The 15,330-nt window shown below is 32.5% G+C and overlaps 2 protein-coding genes across 2 annotated transcripts; one reads left to right on the top strand and one right to left on the bottom strand.

Annotated features, from left to right (window-relative positions):
* Positions 1-2,280: 2,280 nt before the first annotated feature.
* On the bottom strand, positions 2,281-3,619 carry LOC149420102 (c-Myc-binding protein). The gene is made up of 2 exons (XM_089637169.1): positions 3,446-3,619; positions 2,281-3,363 (listed from the first exon to the last, which is right to left on the bottom strand). The coding sequence occupies exons 1-2, from the start codon at positions 3,458-3,460 to the stop codon at positions 3,121-3,123; spliced, it is 258 nt and encodes an 85-aa protein (XP_089493295.1). The 5' UTR covers positions 3,461-3,619; the 3' UTR covers positions 2,281-3,120.
* A 1,911-nt stretch (positions 3,620-5,530) lies between these two features.
* LOC149420101 (trophoblast glycoprotein) lies at positions 5,531-11,216 on the top strand. The gene is made up of 2 exons (XM_089637168.1): positions 5,531-5,664; positions 8,509-11,216. Exons 1-2 carry the CDS (start codon positions 5,582-5,584, stop codon positions 9,695-9,697), a joined length of 1,272 nt encoding a protein of 423 aa, XP_089493294.1. The 5' UTR covers positions 5,531-5,581; the 3' UTR covers positions 9,698-11,216.
* Positions 11,217-15,330: the final 4,114 nt, after the last annotated feature.

Below are 15,330 nucleotides of genomic sequence, written 5' to 3'. Positions count from 1 at the left end.
GTCTTAGCGCCACGGTGAAAATTTATATTTCGGCTTTATGAAATGTTGGTATCCTGTTTACTTAACTCACTTCTTTTTTTTTTATTTTTTATTACAAGATAATACATTACAAAATGATAACAAAGTAATGTTTTTTTTTTTTTTTTTTTTATACTTTATTTATTTTCATTTCTTTACACATATTATACATATTAATAGATAGTATAAAATAACATAATATATAATACCAAATAGTTTACAAAAGAAATGAAAACCCACTAAGGCACTGACTGCCTGAGTGTGGGTAATATAAAACGATTACTATATTTCAAGTACCTAAAGTATAATATACATTAGCAGAAAAAGTTTTTTTTTTTTGTTTATAGTTATTATAAAAAGTAAAGAGAAAACATTATGTACAATAGTTTATAAAGTTTCAGCAAGTGAGTTGTAGAAAGGATAAATAAATTTATAGTAAAAGCGTTTCAATATCTGCGTCAAAGTGAGTTTATAAAACTCATTTCGGGAAAGACAACATTAGATTAAGGACAAGACAAATAAATAAAATACATACACTTCGGCAGGGAAAGGTAGTTCTACCCATTCGGTCGATTGATGCTTAACGCCGAGAAGGGTAGTTCTACCTTTTGTGGCGGCCTCAATTCAATGGCAGAAAATACAGAATTATTTAATGTTTTTACATGAATATTATATACCAATCTCTTTGTAAAGGTCCCAACTGTATGTAAATAATTATCAAATCGTAATGCAAGTCTTCTTTTTATATTTATCTTCGTGCCTTTCGTTCACATCGGTATTTCAATAAAAGGATAGTATATTATTTTTTATCGTAATAATTCAATAACTGGAATGAGGGTTTTTAAGATCGTAAAACCCGATTCGAATCTCTATCTCCGTTCCGCCCCACTCAACTCCAAGCGAGTGAGAGATGTCGGGCGTATTTAAAGAAAGCAGGTATGGGCAAAAGCTGATAGGAGGACCGTAAAAAACAAATCGAATTGCATTTCAAATAATATTCGATTTTAGATTACTTTTATAGCTTGGGAATGCTGAGTTACTACGTAGAAATTTTATTAAAATATTTTCGAATATATATTGATTTAAAACAAATTCGCGGGACCTTCATTTTCGCCCGGAGACAGTGTAGCGCCAGCGCAAAAAATACCCCGTCAGAAATGTGTTAATATTTCGCTCTTCTCACTAGAATATCTGCCGGCAAGCTTCATAGTGTCAGGACGGAGCTCTTCTTGATGCACTAGTAGTCGTATGTCAGAAATTATTTTGCTGCCGCGATGAAATACTGTATTCTTATATTCATTAACAAAACAAATAGGGTATATCACAACTATTTGATTTGGTGTTTAATCTATTTGGTGCACAGACATAGGAATTAATAGACGAGAAGATAAGGGCGAGGGGTAAAATCAACTGTTGAAGAACAAAGGGGGTTAAGCTGACTGTGATTCGTCAATAAATCAATCTGACAGTAAATAGGCATCTCGCATTATAATATCACCATTTAGTTCTTAAAAGTAAAATCTGCATTTAAATGAATAGACATTTTTACATGGGAGCGCAAATTACTCGCCACGTTATGAACTAATTTGCGAAGTCCAAATTCGTCAAAGTAAATTTCTTCTGTTTGCAGAGTCGTAGTTAGTTTCAGAGTATTTAGTTAAGACACTTTTATAAATGTTCATAATTTACTTCCCAGCAACCAACCAGCTTTGTGTTTCGCGTCCAGACGTTTCTCGATGTGATAGTAACAACTGATTCATATTATACGATGTGAATATGCTTAAAATAAAGTAAAATAATGCTTATATATGGAATGTAATACGACAATTGGGTTTATTCTCTTTTTCACATCTATTTTTACAAGTTTTCATAGTACAAGTCAACATTTTGCCGTGTTATTTCGTAAAATGAACCGATGATGCCTCGACCATAGTTCGCACAAGAATGATGACGTCACGTTTTCAAATTTCATTTGAGGCCATACGCGAGCCCTGCCGGCTCAATGGAACCGGTATGGGGAGTGGGGATAATACGCTTTTAATTACTTAGGGCAGGTCTACTAATATTCATATGTCTATGATTTGGTGACATTTTATGTACGATCAAAATAAAACACCATTTATAGTCTGCTACATTTATTATAATTGAAATCAACAATAGTAACACAGATAATTTACATATAATTAAATGGATGAAGAAATGTAATGTTATGTTAACTTAAATGACACTAATGGTATCATAATTCACTATAATTTAAATAGCAGCACCACCATTCATAAATATTAATTTTATTCACATAGAATGGAATGCAATATGAATGGAATAGATCTTTCAGTACAATTTTTATAATTTTATATTCAATAATAACATAGTAATGTTCAAATAGTACTCACAGCATTCATAGCTATTTTGTAAGATTATTAATTATAAACTCTTTTATTTAAAACTAATAAACTTCTACCAGCAGTTATAACAATTTAATTAGATGGTACAATATGATAGTAATATTCAAAAGAATATCCTTTTAAAGATGAATACTGATTATCAACACTCGAAAAGAAAAACCACAAAGTGATGAGAAAATAAATCATATTACTTTTTCAGAGTTTCTAGTGGTTTTTCATTGACAGTATTTATCGTTTATGTGATGAACGATGAAATATTTCTTTACAGACAATTTATATTAATTAGGTGTATTTACTAACACTAAAACTGAATAAAAAATATAATAAGCGAAAAAAACAATGGTGTGGAATAATATATGATTAATACTGGGTAACGTCGTAAAGTTACGAGAAATTATAATGACAATATAAAGCTTTCATCATATATCATGACAGTTTTTATTACCATGAATTGAACCTTCCGGCATTGTAACGTTTATTAGCGTTACAGGTGGCCAGGTGAAGCAAAATTACAAAATAATAGAGGTTTTAATTGAGATAGGTAATAATGCATTTGGGTTATTTGCATTGTTAATATAATGGAGAAAAATTTGTACAATTTACAGCTGCACATTATTATATTCGCTCTTTAATCAGAACCTATCTATTTTTGACTAGGACCTAGGAACTAGTTTTAAATGCAAGATTTTAAATGGAGTTAACCTTCCGGAGCTGGTGCTCCCTTAATCGCGGCAAGTTCAGTTTCTAATTCGGCAATTCGAGCGGTTGCGGTTTCGTATTCCTCGATGGCCACTCCGCCGAGATGTTTACGCACGTAGTCCAGAGCATCCTCTGGCTTTTCTGGTTCCTCGTACAAACTGACCAATACTTTCGTCAAAGCGTCCATTATTCCTGCCCGGTCCAAATACTTCCGGAACTCCTCTCGCTTTGTATCTAACGGCTGCAAAAATGTTACAGTGATTTCGATAATTTTAGACAAAAACACGAATATTTACATTGAAAAAGGTATGATATCAACTAACCTTGTACGAAGACATTGTTCATTCAACTTTAGCAATAATGCTCTTCAACTGTCGACAGTTTGTTTTATTTAGGATGTTTTAAAAATCACACACCTGAATCAGAATCAAAAAAATGAGATTCTATTAAATTTTACTGCAACAATATTGGAATGTTCTTTTTTCGATCAGTCAAGTTAAGTGATACCATACGACAAAATAAAATAATCTTCGAGCGATTGAGTAGGAACTCTCACCTATTTCTTTGCTTTATTTTTGTCTTGTGTATTTTACGTCTCAGTAATTATATTACATATTAAATTTATTGCTGCAACTTATAAATGTAATGATCACAATCGTGAGATTCCCAAAAAAAAAGTAATTTTACCTCTACTAAAACATTATATATCTTGAGTTTTGAGTGTTCAGCATATTTTATACTAACGTAAGTACTAGTAATTACTACAAAAGTAACCTACACTACCATTAATTCGTCGTATGCGATTTGTTATGAACATACATATATATTTATATAGAAGAACATACATTATATTTTTAAAGATCTCATACATGTACTAGACAAGGAAAAAATAAAAACAGATTTTTGCAATAATTCAGTCTCTACTTTCTTATCATTATAATATAGTTTGCTGGGGATATATAGAAGGCCTAATAGAACCACTCAATATTGCCCAAAAATTGATTTAGTTATGTTATGTTACAGTATGTCCAAGAAAAAAATAGATATTCAACACAGTTACTTTGGAATGTAATCATACATTTGAATGCCTCGTTCTGACGTTTCAGTTTTAGTTGAACAACTTTTATTGAACGACAGAAATTGAACAAGATTTATTCAGAAGTTTCAGTTTAAATCGAATCGATATTGATAATCAACACGGCGTCAACTGAAATTATTCGTTCGTGCGTCTCTATAATATCTGACATTTTGCCGAACGAACTTGAAAACATGTTATTGAAAAAGCACAAAAACGTCATTTTTTGGGGTAGAAAATAGATTCCAAGAAGAATTGGATCAGGTGTATCTAATACTATTTTGAGATAGATGTCACTAAAATAATTTTAGAAGATACTGAAGGGTATCATAATCATTTATAAAGTTCGGAAAAACAAAGATTTAAATAAAAAAATATCGTAAAATAAATAAGATCGTTTATACAGTATGACATTATCATTTTCAAGAACGATTTATTAATTCTCAGAGTAAATATTTGTGTATATTCAGAATTAGGTCTTTTGATCTACATGGACGTAGTATTTAAAAGTCTATTATTAATAAAAATATTATTTACTCAAATCCCCTATACGCAGGGGCCGGCCCTGTCCGTCATCTCAGAGTTGCAATCTGGAACATGCCGAGCATAAGTAAACCATTCACATGTCGAATAAAGATTATTTTGCTCTTGTGAGGGTAAGTTATATTCCTACCTCCGGTAATGAGTGATTTATTTATGCTCCGGTAGAAGAGGGCACAAGAATAAGAAGTAGGTACATTTTGATTACTTTCGTGACAAAAAAGTAGCAAAAAACAGAGATGTCGACCATATTTTTAAAAATTGTTTATACAGATATTCAAAGAAAACTATTTTAATCTTAATTTATTCCTTAAAAATATAACAATTTAAGTCCACTGCTTTGTTAGGCTTGACCCTTTCAGGTGCAATATGATGATTTTCATAACCTATTATAAATAAATTACTCCTGGGTCACCTGGATTATATCTTACATCGATGTGGAAATTACCCTGTTATCTTTTTATTTTCATTTAGTAAAAATACTTTATGGCTGTCTGCACTATTTACCTACTGTCAAATTTGCGACGTGCGCATAAATAAACCACTCACGACCTGCGTGTGGTAAAATTGTGCAATTTTGTGAAAAAAACGTTGAAGGTAGGTAGGTATCCCTCGTAAATACAGGTGTGGGCACGTGAGAAATATCAACTTGTGTATGTTTATTTAAGTGCTCCCCTAAAAAGGATCAAAGCCTTTGTATCCCTATATTCAATATCATTTTGGGTAGAGGTATGCTTTTTACAAAGTGTCTTTATTTGACTGGCCATGAACAGGTAAGAAAATTTCTGGGACTGCAGACAAAGCATAACCGTGGGCGGAGTTCTCAATAAACTTTTATTAGTTTATGAAGTTTGTGCTTGTTTACTGTAATTCCATAATAAGTCGCTTTTTTATATTTAGGCAGTGGTACGAATATCTATACTTCAGGTGAGTAATATAATATGGTGTGAAGTCTGAGATTAAGTTCACTAAGTCAAAAACAAAGCCACTCCGATGTATAAACGACCTATAATAAAATACGAGTGATCCTGCCTAAAAAATGTCAAGATGCAATCCGTAGAATGCAACTTTTCTCTAAAAGATACATCGATAGTTATTAACAGCTAATTTTAGATCTTTTGCTGATATATATATTGCTGTAAGAAATCAACACATGTACATTTGTTGTCGCCTGCATCATATTTATTATCCATCGGCAAAAAGTAGGCAAAATAGGCTGGTTATTAACATAACCTCATTTTCTTGTGTATTATTTAGAAATGCTCGCACCTGTGGAAAAAGTTTACCTACCTAGTGTCAGAATTCGTAATGTAATGCATTCAAGTTTTGTATGTATTCAAAGACTAAAACATCAGTCTGTAGTTCAAAGTTTGTATTACTTACATTCCTACATAAAACTGGAATAGATAACCGAGATTTATTTTCTTTACTTATAGGAACCACGATAGTATTTTCAGATTCTACGAGTGAGTAATTCTTATAAAAGTGACTCATTGCCATTCGTTTTTGTCAATTATATGGCAGTGTAATTTTGACGGAAGTTCTGGCTCCAACGGTAAACTGAAGGTATATTATTTTTTGTCCCACTTCCTTGAATACCAAAATATAATAATAATTGTCGTCTCAGAATGGATTTGTCAATGATTCTTACTGTACATACAAATTCTTAGTACAGGTTTTTTATAACGAGAGGTAATTTTGTAATTGATTTTGGATTACTGATTAGCCAGGAAATCAACGCATAGATAAGCTAAGAACCTGAATAAATAATTTCATTGCTATCGTAATATTATTTTAAGACTGGCATCTGACCGAATAAACGTAGATACCTAACTGTGTGATTATTTTCAGAATGATTTATTAATTCAGTGTAATGTAGTTAGAGATATTTAGGTTCAGTTAAAATATCAATTTCGTAATAATTACAACAGCAAAATTTACCGATCAAAAAATTGTTACGTTTGTAGTTATTTTCACAAAACTAGCTGACTTACTATCCTTAAGAGATACCTAGATATCATCACGGACTTTTATGTCGTCATTTTTAAGATATACAATTCCGGAGTGCATTATTTACATAAGGTTTAGCCAGTAGGTATTAGCAATGTAAGCGCACGATAATATTTTTTTTACGACTTGATTACAAAACATCGACTTTTCTCCACTTTCAATAAATATAAGATGCATGTATTATGTACATAAACCTTTCGGAAAAAATTTTCTAAATGATAGTCAAAACCCTATCAAAATCTGTTGCGTAGTTTAGAAGAACTAAGCGAGCAAACAGGCAGACGCCAATGTTTTATACTATTTAGAGATAAAAACGAAAGAATTAACGTTAAAAAAATTGTTGCTGGGGCAGTTTAGTTGTGTATAAAAAAACAGAAATAAACTGTTTACTTTTCCTACGTAAAAGCCCCTAAAAAGGTTAGTTATGAAACAAATATTCTTATTATCATCATGGAGTTATTTTTGTTTGTTAGTTAAATAAAATACATGAGAGAGACATATCATAAAACTCGAATTGTCTACCACGCATTTTCATCTTGAGATAATAATTCTTTAGGTGTTGTTGATACCGCTTCAAAGTAAATAGGTAGGCAATACACGGAGAAAACTTACTGATAAAAAAAAAAATTCTAATTTATTAGGAATCTCTTCAAATTACTCCTAATCGGGTTAAAACGGAATAAATTGATAGGTTCCTGATAAACTTTTAATACATAAATATAAACACCAATATATTGTCACGATGTCGGTACACCTGTTCACAAATATCCTAACATTTTCGTATTTTGTCATTATATATTATTAAGACCAACGCTGGTGCATGAACACGTGTACCGATATTATTACGAATTTACTAAAAATTTATCAGGAAGCGGCCTGCAGTCCCATTTTTAACCGGATTACCAATAATTTGAAGAGATTTTTAATAAATCAATATTACCTACTCATTTTTCTCCGTCTAGGAACATAATATATAGCTTTTGATATATCTTTCATACTTTTTGATGTCGACCTTTTATAGCTGTATTAATTTAACTGTATTCTGTAAAACACACAATCTGGCGTAGTAAAGTTTTGCCAAATACAAACATGCTACAACAAACTGTTCATTTTTATTTTAATAAATGTCAACAAAGTTACTAAACAAAAGTAACTATACTTTCATAGTACATCGAGTACTTATTTTGTACTCTTGTTATTATATACAATTATTGAACTCCTTTATGAAACAGAACTTTCTATGATAACTTGTATTATTGTACCTGCTTATACAGGGTATTAAGGGAAGTACCTGACTTACTTTAAATCGGAGATTCCTGACATTATTTGGAGTAAAAATTGCAAATCAAATTTTGGTCTCCGGTGAGTTTTTCCTTATTTTTTTTAAACCAAGCAAAAACTAATCTTCCACATGTCGCCACTGGGTACTCAGCTTAGTAACTGACCAACTCCTCACCCCGATCCTAATTGTCCAATACCTACTGATTTTTCAGGTTTTAAGTTGAAAAAAAAACATCAAAAATGTCACCGGATTCCAAAATTTAATTTACTTCCATTCATAACTATCACCCCCTTGAAAAATAAATTTTCTGGATGATTAGGTAGGTAGGTGCACGCACGGTTATTGTTTTGTAATTCCATCCAACTTTCATCCTTCTTATTATCTTCTTCTGGGAAGTGAAACCATCAAGTGAAGGGAAGTTAGATTATGTGGGTGCGGAAATCATCGAATCTACTAATGTGTCATCTGTCGTGTTTCAGGATGCGCTCCGTATTCCTGCTGCTGGCGGTGGGCGGGGGGCTCTGTCTGTCTGTGCTGGGGGCCGGCCAGAATGACTGCGGTCCCGCCTTCAAGGGAAAGTGCTCCTGCGGCCCCAGAGAGTACGACTTCAGCAGCCAGTACGTCGTCAACTGCACCAACCAAGGCTTCCACGACACCGAAATCCTCAAGAACCTCCCTGCGGAAACCCAGGTCCTGATCTTCACGGGGAACTATATCCCCGAGATGCCGTGGAACGTTTTCGGCACCCTCAACTCCCTTGAAAAACTGAGAGTCGTCGACATGAGCAATAACAAAATCAAAGAGATCAAAGGAAAGACTTATCATCACGTCCAAAATGTAGAAAGACTCATATTGAATCATAACGAATTGGTGATATCCGAGGACGGCGCCGACATTAGTTACCATCATCCGAGAGTTTTGTCAAACTTTGTCAACCTTCTGGAACTGCATTTAACTAATGCTTTTGAAGACAACACAGACGCAGCTCTCGCTGATGACCTTCACGACATATTCGTGAATAGTAACCTGACTAGACTGCAGAAGCTGCACTTGGAGCAGAATGAAATCATCACGTTTAGAGACCACCGCGTCTTCTGCGATTTGCCGGAGTTGCGAGACTTGTATCTCGGTGATAACTTGCTGACCGGGATTAACTTTAATGTCACTTGTTTAAAACACTTACGATTTCTAGATTTAGAAGAGAATCAGTTGGAAACTCTAACGGCGCACGAGTTGAGCGTGTTTGATAAGATAAACGCGCGTCCCGGGAGTGAAGAAGGATTTATGGTGGATTTTAGAGGAAACCCATTCGCTTGCGACTGCTCTGTGTGGGATCTGTACAGTTGGCTCAAGAAGACAAATGTCACAGTTCGCCGCAAAGAAAACTTGCGTTGTGCGAGGCCAAAGATCTATGCTGGTAATGTTTTGGTGAAACTCAAAGTTAATCCCTGTTCTTTGGCTATTCCCAGGAACACCACCACCAAGGGGCAGAAGGCCACGATGGGTCTCCTGGTAATAGTGACAATGGCGTTGTTTTCTTTGATCATGATTATGATCTACTCGAGCAGGTTTCAATTACGCGCGAAGTTGTCACCGATGGTTGAGGCAATCACCAAAAAAGTTCAGTATACAACAATTAAAAATCGAGACAATGTCGAAGAGATTTAGACATAAATATTGTTTTGCGTTTTTAAACGATACTCGTAGAGCATAGGTACCTACATACTGTGTCGAAATAGCTATAAAAACGTTGTATTCCATCCATTGAACAAAACGTAGGTATATTTTTTAAACCAATGTATTTTTTTAGATTATCGATTTCAAGAAGTAACATTGAAAAAAAAAAATGTTTTGATGAATAAAAATTATTAACATGTGCCATAAACAACACAAATTGGTACCAAACTCATCAATAGCAAAAAAAAAAATTCCAAGCAAATTTTGTCAACTTTAAAAGTTATTCAATTACAAGATTTTATTCACCCCATTTTACTTATTTAACCATAACTTATGTAAATTAAAATGAATTCCTAAAAATTTTCCTCGAAACTTTTAAAATAATGAAAATTAGTTATTCAATTTAATAATTTTGAATTCTTACTATTCCTAGGTCATTTTATACATTTTTTTACTAATACAAGTAATATAATTTTATGTGTAAAATGTGAATAAGTTTGCACAGCGAATGAACAATAAGTATTATCGTAATGAAGTCGTCAAAAGATTTTTAACAAACAACAACAACATATATTTATTTGTAATCACCCCTAACTTAGTTACTGAAAGGTTAATAAACATTACATAAGTTTAATTTATGTGGAATTATTTCTTAAGTTACATTAAAATAACGCGTGTCCAGCTGTTATGTTTGAAAATGTCCTGTATATTAATATGTAGGTACTTAATTCTGGTAAAAAAATATAAGTACATTCTTAAATTATCACATGCACTCTTAAAAAGTATTTATTTATGGCAATGAGTCGGTTAGTAAAGTTAACTAATTATTTCTTGAACAATACACAAAATAAATATGTGTCAAAAAAGATTCCCTTTCTCACTGCTGAATTATCTAAATGAACACATACATTTAGATATTTCAATAGCGAGAAAAGATTCAGTTTCTCACTATTGAATTATCTAAATTTACATGTTTTTGTGTTACGGCATTAAATCGATTACATTTACGGCGGCGCCCTTTAAAATTAATCAAACTAATTTATTTAACTACTTTGTATCTTTCGGTGAGCATGAGTCTATTAATTCCACTGTGAAAAAAATTATATATTAAGTTGGGATCTCACCGAATCTATTCTTTTAAATATTATTTGAAAATAATATATGTATTGTCTATTCGATAGGAACCCAAAATTAAATGGAACTTCGTTCTGTGAAATATATTATCATGAAATAGATAAGGTGAGATTCCAGCGTCACTTTATATTATAAACATGTTCTAGAAAACATTGTAGAAAACACAGAATCTAAATTTTATAGAAAAATAAAATTATCTAGTCAAAATCTAACTACTTTCATTTGGTGTGAAGTTTATTTATTTATCTATTGTCATGCAAACCCTTCTTTCAGGATTCCTTCTAAACTAGAACTTATCGATGGTTAGTTTGGAACAGGGATAGGTAACCCTTTTGTCGCAGGGTGCCATTCAATAATTTGGTGTCTTTTGTGTGGCGGACATATTCAGTATATAAAGGTACTTGTTCATTATGTAATGACATTTAATGCGTAAAACGAAACCCATTCAAAATATCAATTAAATGTAAGAATATCAGTTAACAAACAGAAAGCGCCAAAGGCTAAATTTGACTAGGCTCAAGGACAAACCGATAAATATTGATGTTGTTTCTTATCATCTGGAAAGTCACATTCCAAAGAAAATTCTTTTCATGAAATCTTTGGAATTTTCTTTATATATATTTTTACTTTAAATTACGTCAAACGTAGATCTCAACAAAAGGCTCTGAATTATGTACATCGTTTAGAATAAAGTAATTTTTACTAATTAAAGTAATTTTTATTAATAATTAATTAATTAAGACATTATTAGCGACTCTCAAACGAAGATTTAAAACAGAAAATCAGAAAAAAGATACGGTCGGGGAACTGCTCTGCCCGGTAGGGATAAGGTCCTAAGTTCAATTTCTAAATGCTACCTATCTTTTTCTGATTCAAATTTTCGCTTAAGAATCGTTCAATGATTAATTACAATTTGAGGTATTACTCATTAAGTTGTTCAAAAAAATAAAATAAAATAACTCTTGATCGCCCCATAAGCGACTTAAATCGCCCACTGGTTGGTAATATTGCCCCAGTTGCAAACCATAACTTTAAAAAAACGATCGGAATCATACTAGAATGTTTACACGTTTTGGTTTTCTTTCTTAGTTAAATGGGCTAGATGAAAAACAAATGCAAAGAATTTGTAGAATTACAAACACGAGGACACGATGAGCGAATGTTTTCATATAAAGCAGTACCTACTTTAAAAATGTTACTAATTGTGATTTGAGGATTTGAGTATCTAAGCGGTACACATTCTACTAAAAAACACATAATAAACCTACGGTGACCTATGGCTGCAGAGTGTGTTGATTTTGAAGGCGTGAAATAATAATAATGAACGAATTACGGTGTTACAAGAATAACTCAATAATTTGCCAGTAAACGTATTCTTTAAGAACTGGACTTTGATATGTAATTAAAGACTAAATAATTGACTCAGATTTAAAAAAAGTTTGACAAAAGTGATGTTCGAAATTATTAAAGACACATTTTGGTCTTCACATTCAATCCAACATAGCAAAACACTTTGAAAACCTAAATACTTGAGCAAAAAGATTGTCAAGTGACTTGACAATCATTTTACACAAATATTTGCGTAAATGCCTTGCTATTTTGTATTTATTTCAGGTGGCAGTACTCTTCCCAACTTAATTAGACACACAAATTTTAACCAAAGCTTAAAAAAAGCTCAAGTGGTTTATGGGTACTGATTTTAGAAAGCCTGTGATACAATTTCATTACATATAGGTAATATAATATTACATTATTTTTGTGTACCTGAACAATATTTTGTTCATCTGTAGTTTAAAGCTGTTCAATCAGACAGTTTTTTCCAATTGCTTCAGCAAGTTAATTAATATGTGTGAATATTTGTGGAATTTTAAAATTTATTTATTTATACATCAATTTACTTTTTGAGCATATTTTCGGATTTTTGTGGATATTTGTTGAGGTTTCCACCCCTGGTTTAGAACTATCGATTTACAGAACAAACAGTTTTGTACAGAACAAACTAATGAAATAAATAAATGAAAATAAAACAATTACTTTGTTTATATCCACGAATTTTATTTGTTATGACCTTTTATTCTATTATCGTGATGACCTACCCGTTTCGTTTACCACAAGCATGTCATGTACATAATGTACAAGCATGTCATGTACCACAAGCATCTCCAGGGTACAAAATTAAACTAGTTACTATTTTCCGTGGTTGTTGTAGTTGTTTTATTTAAAGAAAGTATTTGTTTTATTTAAACATAGTAATTGTTTTATTTAAATATAGTAATTGTTTTATTTAAACAGAGTATTTGCTTTATTTAAACAAAGTAATTGTTTTATTTATGTATTTTTTTATATTTGAGACACAAACAGGACATTTAAAGTACATTTTTGTAAAGTATAAAATAAATTTACATGCAAATATAAATGTCCCTAGACTAATGTGTCTGCAGCAATCACATTTTCAGATTCACTATCAAAACAATATCATTATTTTTTTATATAAAGCCTAGAATTACAGAGATTACAAGACATAATAATTTAAAAAATATGTTCAAATTAGGTATATAATAGAAAATATCAAACTATCAAAAATCAACACACAGTATATTTGCTTTTATTTTTTTTTTTAAGTACAGAAATCGTGGAGATATCTCATGAAACAAGTTATATTATTTACGAAAATATCTATGCAAGCATGTGTTTTAGCAATATCGTTGTATGATCGAGACATTCTAGACATAGGATTAAAATAACCATTGTTATTGGTAAAAATTTCGGTCCAAAATATGTTAAGGTTTCTAGTGAATTTGATTTTAAACAAAGTAATTGTTTAATTTTAAAAGAAGTAATTGTTTTATTTTCATTAATATGTCAAACCACAAGCGACTGCTTTCTACCGAAAAAATATTACTAAAATATGCAGTTTTCAATACCATGTGGCAGAAAAATATCGATATCAACAAAAAATATAATTTTACCTACCGGTAAAGTAAAATACTTATTTGGGAGTGATAGACCATTGCCCTAACTAGGGCTTCCTTCATGCACACCGCCCCTGAAACATTTCCTCAGGCACAGCAATCAAAAACATATGGCGCAATAATTTATTCAGAGGAATTTGTCCCTCATCAGTGAAAACGAGTACAGCTCGGTGATGTTTTCATCATTATTTGTGACCAGGGCCGACCCTGAGCCAAACGGCGCATGGCGCGAATGTAATTTTCGTGCCCCTTGTCAAAACGAGTAGACGCCTAGGTAGGTGATCACTGTAGTCAATAATATTCGGGTGATTTTTTTTGCATAATTGTTAGGGCAATGTGTTAGGACTGTTAGGTGTTAGATTTTATCAGCGCATTGGCATTTTTGCGCCCGGAGCGAGCTGCTCCAATTGCTCCAGCATAGGGCCGGCCCAGTTTGTGACCATAAATGCGTAAGTACCTTTTAAAAAAGATGCGAACATTTCCGGGTTATAAATAACCTGACAATATTTGAAAATCTCCTACTACATAATATATTATTAAGACAAACACGTGTTCCGATATTATTATGAATTTACTAAAAGTTTGCAAATACCAAGACCACTAATTTGACGAGATTTTTAATAAATCAGCAATACTCATTTTTTCCATGTTGAGGACGAAACAGGATGATGATTGAAAATAAGGAAGAATAAATGCAGATAATTCCATTAATGGAGGACTGAACGCGGTTGGCTCTAACAAAAAAATGTTCAAAGAAGCGAAGCTAGCAGTCCACAATGGAGTGCTGGTACGTATAGAAATGAGATCCCTGAGGAGTATGCGTTGTAAAACTATGTATGATCGTGAAAGAAATGTGGAGATCTGAAAATAATGCATGGCTGATGTAAGTATAATGAGTAAGAAAAGGACGCTCAGATGGTCTGGGCATGTAGAGTGAACGAACGAAGAAATGAGTGTAATGAGAATATATGACAACATTTTGAATGGTAGAAAAAGTCAGGGACGCCCAGGGAAGAGCCCAGCACGATCGAGTCAACCAGATACTTGAGTCGGGCCTTGTCAGAAGAGAGTCAGAATAACATAAGAGTACGGATGAGACGATGTATGAATGTGAATGAATCAAGGAGTACGTGCTAAGATCGAGTTATTTGGCGGCCCGTCTTCTCTACCTATCTCTGGTGTGGAACGGTGTGATGGTTACTTAGTCAGATATTACTGATGTCATTGTAGCTGAAAAAAAAGTTTATCTCTTTCTACTAAAATTGTTCAGTTTGGGGAGGCTGAATGAATTCTTTGTAATATTACGACATAATTTGCCTCACTTCCTGAAGGCTGAAGGCTGATACTACAGCTTGTGCTCAAACCCGTCAAATCAATGTGCATGATTATCAGCATTAGCCATAAATAAACTACTCACGCATTAGCTGAGTGAAGGAAAAACATGGACCTAAAAAGCCGGACAGAGCATTAGTGCGATTTTATATGAATGGCATTGAAGCTATTTATTTTTTTATTAAT

Source organism: Hesperophylax consimilis, chromosome 11 (assembly GCF_061612785.1).
Source record: "Hesperophylax consimilis isolate HC1 chromosome 11, BYU_Hcon_1.0, whole genome shotgun sequence".
In the NCBI taxonomy this organism is placed as follows: domain Eukaryota; kingdom Metazoa; phylum Arthropoda; class Insecta; order Trichoptera; family Limnephilidae; genus Hesperophylax; species Hesperophylax consimilis.
The sequence above is the reverse complement of the archived record's forward strand: the minus strand, read 5'-3'. Positions and strand labels throughout refer to the sequence as shown.